This window comes from Protopterus annectens, chromosome 9.part0 (assembly GCF_019279795.1).
Source record: "Protopterus annectens isolate FY-2018-M chromosome 9.part0, PAN1.0, whole genome shotgun sequence".
Lineage (NCBI taxonomy): Eukaryota > Metazoa > Chordata > Ceratodontiformes > Protopteridae > Protopterus > Protopterus annectens.
The window spans coordinates 1916546605-1916564301 of NC_056743.1; the positions used below are offsets into that span (position 1 = coordinate 1916546605).

At 38.4% G+C, this 17697-nt stretch overlaps 1 protein-coding gene across 1 annotated transcript in view; it reads left to right on the forward strand.

Moving 5' to 3' along the window:
- The window catches only part of LOC122810830 (voltage-dependent P/Q-type calcium channel subunit alpha-1A-like), a 954642-nt gene that overhangs the window by 671833 nt on the left and 265112 nt on the right, over positions 1-17697 (forward strand). Inside the window, exon 3 of the mRNA XM_044082383.1 lies at positions 8150-8255. Within this exon, the coding sequence (XP_043938318.1) occupies positions 8150-8255 (106 nt within the window). The remainder of the gene's footprint in view (positions 1-8149; positions 8256-17697) is intronic.

The following is a 17697-nucleotide window of genomic DNA, read 5'->3' on the forward strand; positions in this document are numbered from 1 at the left end:
GGCTAGTTGTTCTCTAGTTTTACAATATTTATGCGAGTTACTGTTCTGTGGACCTTCCTACTCCTCTCTCAAGGTTCATTTATCAGTCATTTTAGCACGTCTGCCTATGGATCCTCGTCTTTGAATGCATTCTCATGTCAAAATGTTTTTGAAAGGATTTTGCATAAGAGGCCTCCAACAGTGGCCCATCCTTGGTGTCTTAATTGTTTGTTAGAGAAGCTAACACTTGCTCCTTTTGAACAATTTAACCTAGCTGACTTGAGGTTCTTAATCATGTCAACAGTGTTACTGATTGCCCTGACCTCTGCAAGAAGAGTGTCTGAGTTCCAAGCCGTTAAGATGAATAAACCCTGTTCTATTTTCCTTAGGGTTTCTTTGAGAAATAATCCTTCTGTTTTGCCTAAAGTGGTATCCAAGTTTACTTTAAGCCAAAGTATCCATCCCCAAAAATGAGGGATAATTGATACACCATACCTTGGATGTCCACAGACAACTCAGGTGCTATCTTGACAGAACTGAATATTTCGGCTCATCGGATCAAGTATTCATTTCCTGTGAAGCTAAAAAGAAGACTGTCTCTGTCAAAATAGACTTTTCCCAAATGGTTGTTAAAGGCTTTTACCAGTTGCTATACTCGCCACAACAAAACTATTCCAGGAAGGGTCAAGGCCCAATCTACCAGAGCCTTGGCTTCATCTTTGGCTTTTTGGAAAGGGTTGGATTCTAAAAACACTCTACAAGCTACAACTTGGTCCTCTGTACATACTTTTACAAAGCACTATAAGCTTGATTCCTTGTCTAGGTGTAGATCAGGCTTTGCAAGGACCATTCTTCAAGAGCTCTTGGACTCTTCTCCTTCCACCTCCCAAATGTAGAGAGCTAGGTTAGTCTACCAATATAGCTAAGGTTACTGCATGATGAACATAGTAAAGTTGTGTAAGTAAACTTACCATAACAGTGGATGTTTGAATGATCACTGCTGCAGTAGCCGCTCCATCCCCTTTGCTTTTTGATGTGTTGCTTATGACAGGATGTGTCCTTTCAGTGCTCAGCCGCTCTCAGAAGGGATTGCCCAGTCTTGTCTTTTAGTCCACTCAGCTGGAGCTGACAAATGGTTTGGGCGAGTGAATGGTGCCTTGGACCATTGGAAGGTGTCTGGATGTTATATCCTTGGCAGGGTATAACCCATATTTATTTATTTATTTATTTGTTTATTTATTGGCATTTGGTTACCAGGATAGTCCACTGGGCCAAGACCGCCTATTTTCAGTGCAGGCCTGGGGAGAAAAGCTCCAAATACAAGACAGTCATGAGCAATTGAATGCAATTGTACAGGCAAGATACCTTAGGGTTACAATTTACACATACTTACAAAGAGAAAAAAATAAATACATCTGTTCAAACAAATATCGGTGGTTGCAAAATGCACTAGATATAGTTAAAAAACAAGGAAGAATGTAAAAAAGGATGAAAATAGGAACAGGAAATATAGTTTGTTTGTACTTAGGATGAGAGTTGTTGTGTCTTTCGGCTTTTCCTGGTTAGGGGACACCACAGCGGAACTCCGGTCTGCTAATGATTGGCAGTAGACTTTTACATGCCGAGTTGCCGGCCCTGGCGCACAACCTTCAACGAAGGTACGTCAATTCACGCATGTCTCCACACAGAAGACGCTCTAGCTGAGAATCGAACAGGACAACATCTTACTGTGAGGCGACAATGCTACCGCAGCACCACCACCGCAGTCAAAAGAAGAAGAAAATAATAAATAAGTAGAGACAAATGTGAATGGTTACAAAATGCAAGGGTATAGTTATGAAGCATATAAGATGAATTAAAAGAGGATGGAAATTAGGGGATGAGAAAGGGGTTATGGAGGAGGTTGGTACATAGAGGTGGGGCATTGGAGCAGTTACAGATCCATATAGATGAGAGATAGTTATGTAGAGATGTTTTAAAGAGTGGAAGGTTTTGGATAGATCTGAAAGAGAGTTCCAGTTTCTGGGTATTGAATAAGAGTAAAGGAGCTGGCCAGCTGGTAGATGTGGTTTGTGAATTTGTAGGAACTGTTGGCTTTCTTATCTGAGTGATCTTTTTGGTATGTAGTTGGAAAATAGTGAGGAGAGGGCAGGACAAATAGAGAGTTTGTATACTATCTTGTCAGTAGCAGGTTACTTGTATGTAGGTCAGATGATGAGGCAGTTAAAGCCAATTAAGAAAGTGTAGTGCAGTGCACTGATGGGTGGAATAAGAGGTGTTGGCTGCAAATCTAGCAATTTTGTTGTAACAAGTTTCAAGTTTAGATTTAAGTGTTGTGAGTTGATGGGTAAGTAGTGGGGCTTCATATGTAAGAGAGCGTAGCAGATAGGTAGTGGCAAGAGTCATTTTAGTAATGGAACTAAGGAAGTGTTTATGCCTATAAAGAAGGCCAGTTTTGGTGTGTTTATATTGTGTTGAATGTGTAAATCTAATTTAAGATGTTTGTCTATTATAACCCCTAGTAGTTTTGTGTGGGACACTATTTCAGTAGGTGTTTTATTGTTAGAGAGTATGTTGAAATGGTCTTTGTTTATGTTTTTTGGGGGGGAAAAACACGATAATTGTATTTTTGTTGGGGTTGAGTAGTAGGTTGTGGTAAGCCAATTTTCAATAGTGAGAATGCTAGTTGAGTAATGTTTTGGAGCGTGGGGATGGATTCTGCTGAGCAAATAATGGTAGAATCATCTGCATATTAAATAAGTGAGCCATGGTTGAGTAAAAGGTGCAAGTTACTGATGAATATGTTAAATAGTAGGGGCCCTAGTATAGAGGCTTGAGGGACACCTGTAGGGTTTGGGTAGATAAGAAGAGAGGGAGGAATTCCATTTAATTGCTTCTTGCCTGTTGGATAGATAGCTTGTGAACCAAATGGGAAAGTGAAGGAGAGACCTGTTTGAGAGGGTTTAAGAAGAAGAGGATGTGAAACGGTATCAAAAGCTTTTGAAAGGTCAAGAAATACAGATGACACTTATTTGCCGGAGTCCCTGAAGGAGATTGAAGCAGTCATGGTGCTGTGACCTATTCTGAAACCGTGTTGTGAGGGTGAGAGTATTTGTTTGCTACAGAGATAGTCAAGGAGTTGAATTTAGATACCCTTTTATAGAATCTTAGAGATTGAGGAAAGAATAGCAGTTGGATGGTAGTTGAAAAGATCAGTTGGGTCGTCATCTTTGTAGAGTGGTAGAATAAAATACTTTTTCCAGGTCTGAGGGACAAGGGATTCGAGGATAGATCTGTTTATTAGTATACTGGTGGAATATGCAATTGAGTCTTCCACAGGTTTGAGGTATTCTGAGAGAATGTCATCTGCTGCACTAGTACCTGGTTTGAGTTTAAGTAGCAGACGTTTAATAGTGGCAGTTGGAACAGGTTTTAGGGAGAAAGATGAGGTAGGTGTAAAGAGTGAGTTAGCATGATCTGGGAGGGGTGAGGAGGAGGAGAACTGAGAAAGGATTTGTGTAATGGAGTTAGGGTATACCTAAGGCTACTGTAGCACTGATCTTTCAAACATCTGTTGTTATGATAAGTTTGCTTATGCGATTGTACTTTCTCCCTTCTTTTGGAAATGAGCAGGGGCAATCGCCACAAGCTTCCTCACGGGCTGGATTTACTGACACAAGGACAGGGATGTCTGACACATCCTAATCCCAAACAACTGCATCTGACTTCCTGGACGATAGTGTCTTAATACCTTTTAGGCACCTGTTTACTGAGTATGTACATCAGGTACTAATGAAGGCAAGGAAGCTTGCTTCTAAGAAATCATATATAGTGAAATGGAAAGAGTTTTGTAGTTGATACCAACAACATAGTCATCACCCATTCAGCGCTAGTGTTTCTCTGGTTTTACAGTATTTGTGTGAATTAATGTCTTCTGTCAAGTTTCATTTATTGTCCAGTTCAGTTTGTCTGCTCATGGATCCCCCTGTTTCAATGCATTGTCATGTGAAAATGTTTTTAAAAGTTGTACTACACAAGAAGCCTCCAATAAAACCATTGGCGACTCCTTGGTATCTTAATTTTATATTAGATAAACTAACACTTGCTGTATTTGAACCAGCTCATCTGGCTGACTTGAAGTTCTTAATGTGGAAAGCAGTTTTGCTGATTGCTCTGACCTCTTATTTTATTTGTTTACCGGGAAGGTCCACTGGGCCAAAAAGTGCCCCTTTGTAGTGGAGGCCCGGGGAGAAAAGCTTCACAGTGATATATACAGTACATACATTTTGATAAAAACCCAAATAGCACTTATAACAATAAAAAGAGTAAACAGATTTTTTGACAAATGAAAAGGTAATACACCTGTAAATAGATGTGACTACTGACAGTACAAATTGTTATTGATACAGAAAGAGGCAGTAGTAGAGGATGGAGGGAGGAGAGGTGGGAGTAGAAGAGGGGAAGAGGTAATGACAAGTATGGAATAAGGAGAAAGACAAGTGTCAGGTTATTTGTTGTGAGGAGTTGTTGCATGTACATTACCAGTGGGTGGAGAGATGTTATTCTTCAGATAGATGAGTTGCAAGCTCTTTGGTGGGTCAGCCTTATCTCATTTTTCATAGACACACGGTTTCTTTGAGAACTAATCCTTCTTTTCACCCGAAAGTGGTATCCAAGTTTACTTGGAGATGGATAGTTTGGCTTTTTCTTTCCTGAACCCTATGATGATATGGAAGGGATACTTCATACCTTAGATGTCCATGGACATCTAAATATACTATCTTGACAGAACAAAAATCTTTAGAATTTTCAATAAGTTTTTTTATTTCTTGTGAAGATAAGAAAAGAGATAACCTTAGTCAAAGAAGACTGTTTCCAGTGGATGTCTAGGCTATTCCCTTTTGTTATTCTCAACACAGTAGAACTATTCCAGGTTGGGTCAAGGCACACTCTGCTAAGGCCTTGGAATCTAGATGTGTTCTAGAAGCAGCAACTTGGTCCTCTTTGCATACTTTACAAACCACTACAAACTAGATTCCTTTTCCATGTCTAGGACAGGCTTTGCTAGGACCATTCCCCAGAGGCTCCTGGATCCTTCCCCTTCCACCTCCCAGTTATTCTAAGCTAAGCTCATTTACCCATATAGCTTAGGCTACTGTAGAAGTGATCAGTATGAAGCATATAGTACAGCTGTCTTAGTAACCTTACTATAACAGTAGATGTTTGAATGATTATTGCTGCTGTAGCAAATGAATTTAAGCAAAAAATATAAAATGAATACATAAAAATAAATAATAAAACTGGTAAAAAACTAGTAGAAACATTTAAACCACAACCTTAACGTTTCCATAATGTTACACTCTTATAATCTGGCATATCTAAGCTTCAAAATGCTCATAATAGAAATATTATCATCCAGTTTTAAGTAAAAAAAAAAAAAAACCCTGCTTCATACAGTGATGCTTTGATATTCGTCACAATTGGCATTGTGGACTTATTCTCCTCTATTCCATACAATGAAAGTGTTGAATGGCTTAATGAAGCCGTGTTGAGTTGTGATTTTATTAATAATCAAGAAATTAGATTGTTTAATGCGTTTATGGATATTATTTTAACTTGTAATTATTTTTTTCAAGGAGAATTTTACCAACAATTGAAAGGCATAACTATGGGAGAAGCGTGTGCCCCCATCTAAGCCAACATGGTATGCATATGTGGGAGAGAAAATATATTTTTAATTATTTTTTTTCTGCATCCTGGATAATTTATACCAGATTCTTGGATATGTGCATGGTATGGAACAATTCTGCGTAAGAGCTACATGATTTTTTTGAATTACATACAGAACACAGTTTCTTCCTTGAAATTTACTTACTTTATTTCTGATAATTATGTTTACCCTAGGTATTGGTTTATCAAAACATAGACACAATAAATGTTTCAAATCTACTATTCAGCATAAAGAAATGTTTTCCACTTCCTATTTATTTTTCAGTATTAACCACCCTCTCTATCAAAAAAGATTATTGTAGACAGATGGTAAGAGTGGCACATATGACATCTGATTGTAATAGATTTGTGGCTGAAATTAATTTTGTGGTGGATATGTTTATTGAAAAGGGATATCCAGAGGGTTTAAGAAATGACGCAGTAGTGGGATGGAAGTCTAAATATAATCCGAGTTTGGGGACAGGAGATGAAAATCCGATTTCCCCTTGAAAGTAGAGCATACCGCTGCTTTAACTTATAATAACTATGTTAACAAAGTAAAAAAGTACTATTAACAGGAACTGACAAATGTTTAGTTTGTTTCCAGACTTGGTTGTAAGCTTCCAATACAACCTAGATATTATATTTATATAAAAAAGCAAAAACGTTAAAGAAATCTTGGAGAGCAATTTAGAAGGGGAAAATATGAAGAGATTTACACTAGGTTCATACAGTTGTGGATCTTGCCACCAGTGTCCTTATATTCTCAGTACTGATGAGATCTATTTAAAAAGAGGGGCATTAGAATTAGGGCTAAAAGTTATTATAATTGTTTTTCTGAAGGTGTTATTTATATTATTGCCTATTGTCGATAATGCACTGTGTTTTACATGGTTAAGACAGAATGTCTGTTAAAAAAAGAGAATTTGTGAACACCATTATGACGTAGTCCATAAAACATGAACTAATGCTTTATATAAAAACTCTAAAAATGTGTACATCCAATTCGTTTTTTTTTTTTTTTTTTTTTTTTTTTAGAACAGATTCGACCAAATACCAGGGGTGGGTCATGGGAAAATAAAAATTGAATATAGGGAGCTTTATTGGCAATTTTTTCTAGAAGCAGGAGGCACCCCTTGTATAACATGTTTGAAATGCTAGGATTGTGGTTTCAATGTTTTTACCAGTTTCATTATTTATTTATTTGTATGCATTCATTTTATATTTTTTTGCTTAAATTCATTTTTAACTCACTATGCATATTTTTATCTTGTTCTCATATATTGTTTCTTTGGAACGCATAAATGATTTATTTGTTTACATGCTCATTGGTTAGAGGTATGTGATGTTATTAGGGGAGTTTAAATGTGTTTGTTTTTTTTTCAATATTTTGTTCTGATGAAGTCTTACACTTTATTAACTCATTCCCTCCAGTACAGGTCTTTTGAGTGTATACCTTTAACTCCCAGTGGGTGTGGTTTGAGGCTTTAAGAAATGAAGTTTACATTTCTAACAAATAGTTATTTATAGAGGTCAAATATGAATACAGTTGTGTCTGCCATTGTGTATGCTTCAAGATAAAATATTCTGATACTTTCTATGCAGTATGGCTTTGGAATTATTCATGCAAATATGAACAAGCAGTATTTAATGCCTAGAAGTGCAGTAGGAGGTAACTGCAGAAATGCCTGGAGACACCCTCCGCTGTAATCAGTTAAGACAAAAGCATTTAACTTTTGTTATATTTGTTATTTATCACTGATATTAAAGTGTGGATATGCTTTTGGCTCGGTTTTTCTTGCACAGTTTGTTTTTGGTTTTATTTTTCTATGTGGTTGACTGTTTTTCTTATAAATCTTCTGGTGTGACTTCTTGATACAGTTGTAATACTGAGAAAAATAACTTGAGCACTCTCCAGCATACAGGATTCAGTGACAACATCAGTATGAACAAAAATTTAACTTGAATGTCAAATAGATTTTTTATTTATTTGTAATTTTTAAGTCACATTTATTTGCTCCTGAAAGAAATGCAACATGTTAAGATAATATTTAGATGTTTGTACTGTGACAGATATTTTTATTCTAAATAAGTTAATTCTCAAATGAGAACAAAAGTGCTTAACACATTTTGTTGCATAAATATTCTGATTATTGGTGAAGATTTTTTAAACAAAAATAAATAGTCAGTGACATGCTTATATTAAATTAATAAGTAACAAGATATATCAGGTTGTAAAAAGAAATATTTGAATGATAAGGAAAAGCAGAGAGAACTGAATCCCATTTCAGAAGATAAGATATTTGCCTAAGCATCAAGGTGGTGGGACTTGGTATATGACAACTTTGCAAAGTCTGCTGAGACTGTCTTGTAATTAGTCATCAAATAATTTGCTTCTTGGAATTATTGAACATTAATCATTTTCCATCTGTTTGAAAGTTTCCTTGACTCTTTCTTTCACTCCTTTTGAATATATGATTTTAGCAACCATCATTGCGAATTGTATAGTATTAGCTCTTGAACAGCACCTCCCAGATGATGACAAGACACCCATGTCAGAACGACTGGTAAGTCATCTTGCTTTAAAGTTCTAAATGTAATTAAAGTACAGAGTCACTGCTTTTAACCATGTGAAGTACATTTTTTTAACCTCAAAACCTTAGCCTTTTATTTTGAACCTAGCAGACAGATTAATATACACAGAATGAAGAAATAAATACGATGACTGATATTTATTATAGAGTCTAGTATATTAGTTTCATAATAGTATATGTCAGTGCGTGTCAATCTTCTGTGTTTAATAGTTCTATTAATACATTTCCAGACTATAAATGTGAGATACTAATAAGTCTGTGGATCATCATAACCACTCATATTCAAACCTTTGTAGCTGTCTGCTCACTTCTGAAACTGAGTTGTTGTTTTTGCTGAACAGAAATGCCACAACAGCATTGGAGCATCTAGATGACATTTGCATGGTGCTGTCATACTTCAGAATGTGAAGCAACAAGAATTTTCACTGTTATTTATACCATACCATACATATTCACATGTCTAGCAATAATTCCATAGTATGAATACAGATGTCTGTTGCTAATTACTTATATTTATTCAGTTGTCTCACAGCTGAAGTGTTACAAAGACTATGTGCCCTTTCATTTACACTTTCTCTTAGTTAGCTTTCATTGCTCTTTCACAAGAAGTCATTCCTTTACATTCTTGGAAGCTTAGATTGTTAACTACAATGTGTGGTAAAGGTAAGAAGGGGTTTATGTGTAAATTAGGCTTGCATATACAAGCACACAATTATTAATGAAGAAGTCAAAGGGTGATTTGTCTCTATTTTTATGTATTAATGGGGCAGTATATTAGCAAAGGAACTGTAAATTATTTGAGCAGTGAAGTAGTGTTTCTGACAAAAAGGAGTATTAAAGCACCCCAGTTTTATAGTTGGTGAGCTTTGACTCGGGACATCTAGTTCTTCCTTTTGTGGACATAATTGCTCTCTCAGTATGTATGTTGCTAAATCAAGTGAAACATGTTCATACGGTGATGTGCAGTTTAATCTAATTTTTCTGTCTATGCTGCAACTAATGCAAAGTGTATGCAGTTAACACACTTTAAGGAAAACTTCCTGAGCTGTCTGCTTGACTTAAATCTGGAGCTTGGCATTAAAAAGTAAAAGCTCTTCAAAAGTGTACAGAGACAGAAAATAAGGAAAAAAATAAGGAAAATGAAATATATTCCCACATAGATAATTAAACTATAAATATTTATTCAACAACTGTAATTTGAAATAAATTTTTATGATACATTATTTGCACAGTAGCTAGCATTTTATTTAACCGTCTTTGTTGTTTTGGGCTTCAAATGTTATCTGCTGCTGTTCTGAGTCTGAACTTTATTTGATTAAGAGTGTACAGATCTTGCCCTCTCTAAAACATAAATCAGTTTTGCTGAAGAGCATCAGCAAAAAATAGAGCATGAATAATAATGCTAAGTGAAAAGTTCTGCTGTAATTATGTCACATTGAGATGTGCTTGTCTTTTAGCTTCCATTCTCGACAATAATAGGTTCTGTGGTTTGTGTCCTGGCTGGGGTGATTTCTGTGTTTCCCCCATGGGTCAGCATTTATTTTGATTGGGTACACTGGTTTCCTCCCACATCCAGATACATTTAACTAGGTGAATTGGTGGGCCTCCAAATTGCTCATAAGTGTGTGTGTCTGTCCTATAAAGGAGTAGCATCTTTTCCAGAATTTGTTCTCTGCTTTATGTCTGACGATGGCCAGAATGGGTCTACCTTCCTTATCACCCTAAGTAGGATAAAGCAGGTGTCTGAAAATGAATGAGTGACTGAATGAATGCATGCATGAATTCAGCTGCATTCATAAATACAGAAAGGAGATGCAATATATTACAGATGCAACTAATCTGAAAATCTGTGTGTAAGGATTGAGGATGATATGAATCGCAAATGGAATGTCATGTAGCATTTACAAGCAAAGGTTCAAAACATGTTGCAGCTTAAGGGCCTTATGTGTTTAAAGGATCTTGAACAGTTGCAACGATCTCAGGTAAATGAACTGAATGAAACTTTGATGTTTTTCATTCAGTCCTATTGCAATAATCCATGCTGATGGTACATGTTTCTTGATACTGTGCATCTGGCCAGTCTACAAAATTTCAGGCACATTTCCTCATGCACCCATACTTCTGCCTTTAGCATGAGTAGACATGCTAGTGTAAGAGGGCTATATGGACATGCCAGAACTCAGACATTTCTTGCCAGTAGTCCTGGTATACAGACTCTTCTCAGAGTGTTGCCTAGTTATCTGCATGGTTGGTGTCAGTATGAGGTCTTTTTACAGATAAGAACCTCCCTGGGAACCCTTTGTATTTCTTTACAACTTTGTTTTGTTGCCCTTCTGCTCCATTCTTTTCAGGTACCCCAGTGTCCCTGTCCATTGACGTGTCTGCCAGTCATTCCTACTACACCCAGACTATATTTCTTCCAAGCTAAGGCTGGCACAGAATAGGTTCATAGGTTGGTACTAGGCTCTCGACCCTAGGGCCTATACAAGCCTAGCCATAACAATTCCCTGGATATTTCTTCCCACAATATTTACTTCCCTGGACCCCTGTCTAGCAGGGCAACTGTCGTGATCCCTGGGGTAAATTTCCTATTTCCCATCCAATCGTCAAGTTTCTTTTTGAAGAGGGTCAAGGAGGCGCTCTCTTTGACATGTATGGGCAGTCTATTCCAGAGTATGGGGAGTCTCTGGGTCAGGAACCTATCCCTCCAGCATGTTTTGTTCAATGCGATGACAAGGTTTATATCCCTGGAGTGTTTGGCTCTGAGGGATTGGGATTTCTTTAAGTGGAGCATGTCCAACAGCTCAGGGTTTGACATGGCCTTGTATGTTAAGCAGAGATCGCCTCTAAGTAGACAATATGCTACAGAGTATAGCTGGAGCTTTTTTAGATGATCGGCATAGGGCATCTGCTTTAGGCCTGTAATTCTTTTAGTGAGGTATTTCTGCAGCCATTCCAGCTGTTGCAGATGTCTTGTGAGGTACATACCAAACGGGGCGCTGTACTCTATAATGGGTCTAATGAGGGATGAGTACAGTGGGACAATGACCTCCTTTTTTCTGGAAGAAAAGCCCTTAGTGATGAAGTGTGCCACATAGAAGGATTTCCTGACTGTTTTGGCGATGTGGTTGTCGAAGGTGACACCACTGTCCACCTGTGTCCCTAAGTCTCTCATCACACTTTCGGTGTTTAGTGTACTGCCACCTATGTGGTAATTCATGGGTACATGTTTTTTCCCCAAAGGGGATAACTATACATTTCTTGGCATTAAGCTTGAGCCCATGGCTCTGGCACCAGGCATCTCTTTCTGTAAGGCTCTTTTGTAGAATATCTACTTAATTTCCACTGCCTTCTCTTTTTCTCCTGTACCTACCTGCAACATAAAAAAACTCTTAACTAAACTTAAGCCCACCAAATTAGCAGCAGACAACCTCCCAAGTGAATACCTACAAATCGCAGCTGATGCTCTGGCCTACCCAGTATCCATCTTGATTAACCGATCTCTGTCAGAAAGTTACGTTCCCACACTGTGGAAAGTATCACATATAATTCCCCTCCACAAAGGCGGCCCTCCACAGAACTAAGCAATTGCCGCCCCATAGCTATTCTCTCTCCACTCTCCAAAATACTAGAGAGATGCATACATTCTCAGGTCTCAGACTACCTCCTTACTAACAACCTCCTTTCCAATAATCAGCATGGTTTCCGACCAAACCATAGCACCACCACTGCCTTACTCTCTTTTACTAACACTATCCTTCAGCATAAAAACAATGGCTATCTATCCTCTGCTACTTTCCTAGACCTATTTAAAGCATTTGACATGGTCCCACACAAGCAACTTATCTCTGTCCTCAATAACCTATCCTTCTCACAATCAGTCACCAACTGGTTTCAGAGTTACTTGTCTGACCGCCAACAATCCGTTGTATGGCAGAATGACATATCTCCCCAACTACCTGTCTCCATAGGGGTTCCCCCAAGGATCCATCCTTGGACCCCTACTCTTCTCTGTTTTCATCAATAATCTAGCCTCTGCCACCAAACATGGCACACTCATACAATACGCAGATGACTCAACCATCATCTGCTCAGCCCAGTCCCTACCCAAACTGCAAAAAGTCACACAGGAAGCCTTTTCCTCTGTTGAAACTTGGTTATCCGATGCCCAATTAATACTCAACCCAAACAAAACTAAACTACTCATCTTCCAATCCACCAAACATACTCAAAACAACTCTCACTTTAACATCACAGCAAAAGGCAACACCACTATATACCCAAATGAACACACCAAATTGCTAGGAGTGGAAATAGACAATAAACTAAAATTTGACATTCACATATCCATGACCATAAAAAAAGTCCACAAAAAACTAGGAGCGTTATACAGAAATAAGCAACTTCTCACCAAACCAGCAAAGATTTCATTAGCAAATTCCCACCTTATCTCCACCTTACTTTATGCCTCTCCAATATATACCAACCTAAGGCAATGTGATCTAAACAAGCTAGAGACCTGCTACAACAAAATCGCCAAATTCGCCACAGGGGCATCCTACCATAGTCACCACTGTCTCTCACTTGCTGAACTGGGCTGGCTTGAACTCCCTCACCTCCTTCAATGTTATCAACTCTCACTCGCCCACAAACTAGTAAACCATCCACTAAATGTCTCATCCCTCCAGAATCTACTCCAACCCTATAGCACCACCAGACCACTAAGATCCAGCAACAAAAATCGCTTGCAGATCACTAAAGCCAATAACTCTGCTGGTGAAGCACTATTCTCTTGCACCATAGCCAAATTATGGAACTCCCTCCCACCCACAATTACCTCCATACCATCATGCACCCACTTCAAAACTTTACTAAAAGCGCACCTAAAAACATGCTGGCTATGCTCTTGCATCTCCCACTCTAATATCACCCACCCCATCAAACCACTACCTTTCTTTCCACTCCACTAACTACCTTGATTATAGCAAGCTCATATGCTCATAAGCCTAGTACTTATTATACAGCGGGAACTTCTTATTGTAACATTTGTTAATGTCTGTTATGTACTTCACAGATAAAGATTCTAGTTGTCTACTGATGTACTATGTTCTTCATCTGTAAATATGTTGTAAGTAATTGCTATGTAAATTGTTAATCACTATGTAATCCAATGTAACTACTGTCTGTTTATTTTAACTGTGCAGCTTTTCTCCCCAGGCCTCCGCTGAAAATGGACCTACGTCCAGTCGGACACTCTCAGTCAACAAATATAAATAAATAAATAAATAAATTTTGGGATTCAGTAATGGCTTCCAGTTTGCAATCATCTGCAAACTTTGTTAGCCAGAGTCCCTTAGTGTTGGCCTGTACTTCAGAGAAGTAGATGCCAAACAAGAGCGGTCCCAGGACTGAACCCTGAGGTACTCCACTTGTCACTTGCTGGAGGTGGATTTGGAGTCGGCTACTTTTACAGTCTGGGTTTTGTCAGTAAGGCAGCTGGCAACCCATCGAGTGATGTAGGGATTTATGCCCAGCTTAGTAAGTTTATCTATGATTCCAGAGTGGGGGATGGTGTCGAAGGCCTTGGTGAGGTCCAGATAGGCTGTGTGGACCGCCTTACCCTCATCCACAGCTCTGGAGACTGATTCGAAGATGTCAGTCAGGTTCAGGAGACAAGATCGGCCCTTTATGAACCCAAACTGGGTGGGGTCCAGTGTTTGAAGGTTGTCAGTGTCTTTGTTTATAAGTTCCAAGATAATGCGTTCCATGCCCTTGCGGATCAGGCTCGTCAGACTGATGGGACGGTAGTTCCCGGGGTTCAAGGTGGATCCCCCCTTGTGGAGTGGGATAACTGTAGCTGTGGGCCACTCAGTGGGCACGAAGCCTGAGGTGAGGCTATGATTAAACATGACACTTAGGTGAGGTGCCAGTTCATTTTGTAGTTTATGTAGTACACAGCCTGGGATGTCATCTGGTCCCATGGATGCTGTATTCTTAGCTTTGGAGAGTGCGGTTTCTATCTGTGTGGCCATGATTACTGGAATTTGGCAATCTTTTGGTATTGAGATGAGCCCTTTTGGGGGTGAGAGGGAGGTGAAGTTGGCACTAAATCGATCTGCCAGGATATTGGCAATATCCTTGGGATCAGTATATTTACTGGGATGAGCACACACTTCTCTTCTTGACAGCGCCTCAGATGCCTGCGCTGGTAATCAAACTTGGGTCACGTAGGCTGTAGTTAGGGCTGTATCCCCTCTATTCCATGGTACTTTCCTAACCTGTTTCTTTACTACTGAATGTAAGGACATCCTGGGGAGTTGGCCGTTGACTACTTCCTTCGTGGGATTTTTTTTCATTTATGACTTACCCATTGGTTGTCTCCCACCTGCATTTGCCTGTTACATCAGAGAGATCCTTCTCTCTGTGGACTATGCCTTCACGAATGGAATGTCTAGATGAATGCCCTTTGCTGCTGGGATGAGCACACACTTGTCTTCTTGACAGTGCCTCAGATTCCTGCGCTGGTAATCAAAGTTGGGTCACGTAGGCTGTAGTTAGGGCTTTATCCCCTCTATTCCATGGTACTGGCCTAACCTATTTCTTTCCTACTTTTCAAGAGGAAGTTTGTTGTGTCTGTCTGAAAAATAAAATGTGATTGTAGGCACCAAGTACCATACAAGACGTAAAATAAAAAAGCAAGCAAAAAACATACCAAACCAACACGGCTTAAAACTATAAAATCCAACTTTAATTCACATATAACAAACAATAAAAGCTTTCATACCTTAAAAGTGCTTCATCTGATCAGAATACAGACCAAAAAACAGATAACATATTTATACAACTTCTTCACAGGTAACTTTTCTTCACCAATTTACAAGACAGTTGGTAATAAAAAAAAAAATTAATAAAAAATTAATAATATCATGTGACCTTAGTGCCAGTTTTAAGGGCACCATCTCATTTAACCCAAATCTTTTATCTGCTTGCAGTCTGATGATTCATTGCATTTCAGCTACTTTGGTGGTGTTATTAAAATCACCTCCCCTTATATCCTTATATATCAATTGCAAAACCAAAAATCTAAACGTATGTGATTGTCCATGTATGCTAATAAGTTTAGCTAAAGCATTGGTCAATTTACCTTACCATATATTACTGGAGTGTTCAAGTATATGCTCTCTTAATGATGTATTTGTTTTGCATACATAAAGACATGTACAGATCACAAAAATCTAGGTAAATAAGCTCTGTACTTCTGCAGGTAGCATATAAATCAGGTGTATAACATGTATTGGTATCTGGGTGCACAGAGAAATTCTTAACTGAAATAAACTTGCAAGACGTGCAGGAACCACACGGAAAAGTACGAGTCCAAGCTGAAGGTCTTTTGCTGTATTTATCATGTCCATAACATAATCACCACTTCAACAAATTACTATTTTTAAAACAAAACCTAGGTTTTGTACTTACAACATTTCTAATTTTATCATCTACTTGTAGTATAGAGCAATTGTTCTTTAAGATATCACAAACTACATTTATATGACTAGAATAAGTCAGTGGTGGTTGGTTTGGTCTGTTTTTCACTTGCATTTTTACTTTTATCTTGTGGATCTACCTTTATTCACGTTGCTTTTGAGTATATCTACCATACAAGGATTCCCATTGTAGTTTATTTTGCTTAGAGGCTGAACACAATGTTAAATCATGTGATATGTAGCAGTCATTCACTTCAAAGACCTTCAAAAAGTAGGCATGACTCCATTTTGCACTTACTTAGAGAACAAATGTCTTCAGGATTTGTCATGTGCAGCTATGGCATTGTCCTCCTTTTCAGCAGACTCCCTCCCATATAAAAAAAGAGGAGAAAATCTTTGACAGGTATGACTGACCATAACTGGATGTCCTCCTCTTTTAGCCTGAGATGGACAACTCAGCAGGGGTATGTTCACAGGGTCCCTATTAATTATTTAAACTTTTTAAAGTTTGAATGTCATATGGTCGACACCATATGATCGAACTTTAAAAAGTTTGAAGGTGAAAAGCAATGGCTCCAAAAGGCGCAGAAAGGGAAAATTTCCCTTTTTTGCACTGAATTGCGATCTCGGAGTTGATATATTTAAGCAGGGGGGGGTGAAGGGGGGCTTGCCCCCCTGCTCAGAGCTTTGAGGTAAGTTGTTTTTTTTTTTTTTTTTTTTAATTTTTTATTATATTTTCAATGTTTCAAACTTCACTCATATGTTATCGAACATATGAGGTTCAAATTTTTGAAACTTCGAATATATAATATAGACCCTGTTCACAGCCCCTGGACCTTGCATCTCTTTTTTCAAGGCCCACTACTGTGTCCCCTTTTGAGGCTGCTTTGGCTGAGGATATTTGCATGTCCAGTCAGACTGAATGTTTGGCTGAAACAGGGTGGGAAAGCCAAGAATAATTTTATCTGAGGAAAAGGGAGGTGTTTACCAGTATTAAGTCCTGGAGGATGTACATCACTTGCTGGTGGAGAACAGGCTTATGGCTTCATCTCCAAGGACAGTATGTCTTGGAAACATGTTCAGAAAGTCAAACACATTTTTCCCCCACCCCCAACACCTTCCAATCAGAAAGGGAAAAAAGAAGATTGGTTCAAATTTCTGTAAAGATATTCAGTCCTTTTAGTCTTCTGTGTCTGCAGCCTTTTCCTCCACTTCTACTCCTGTTGAAAGGAAAAGAGTTCCATCTTCTTCTTCTTCAGAAGAATTTTCATATTCTAAGAAAGAAGAGCTGGATTATGCCTCTCAAATCTCCTCGACCTCTGGATGTGAATCTAAGACAAAGTACACTTTATCCTGTGATTCCCCTAAAAATGAAATTTACTATGGGGGTGCTAATGTAAAAATAAAAGACTTTTCTAGGTGGGAGGGCAGAGGTGTTTCTCACTACATGAAAAGGTATTATGAATGGCTGAATGTAGATACCTCAAAGCCTGTTGCTATGCCTCCAGTTCTAGGGGCTCTAGAAGATGCCTTTTTTGTTGCCTGCTTCTTTGTCTCCATACCATTAGCCTCCAGTTCCTGAGAAGTCAGACTGATTTTATAAGGTTTCTGATATGCATAGGTACCTTTATTTAAATCCATCTGCTACCCTTGCTGCCATTTCTTGGGATGTTGACAAAGGCAGTACAACCTTTTCCTCTTCTAATCCAATCCTTAATGATAAAAACAGCAAAGCTGATGAGAGGTATGGCAAAAAAGGTCTACACCTCTGTTACCATAGCTTTTAGAGCCATTAACTGCCATATCTAAGTTCATTTTATCTGTTTTGAATAACATGGGACAAAACTTGCCTACTTTCCTTAACTCTGACTTGAATTATAATAATGGGCATGCCTAACTGTGCCTTTCAGAATAAAATGTGACTACATTGTTGT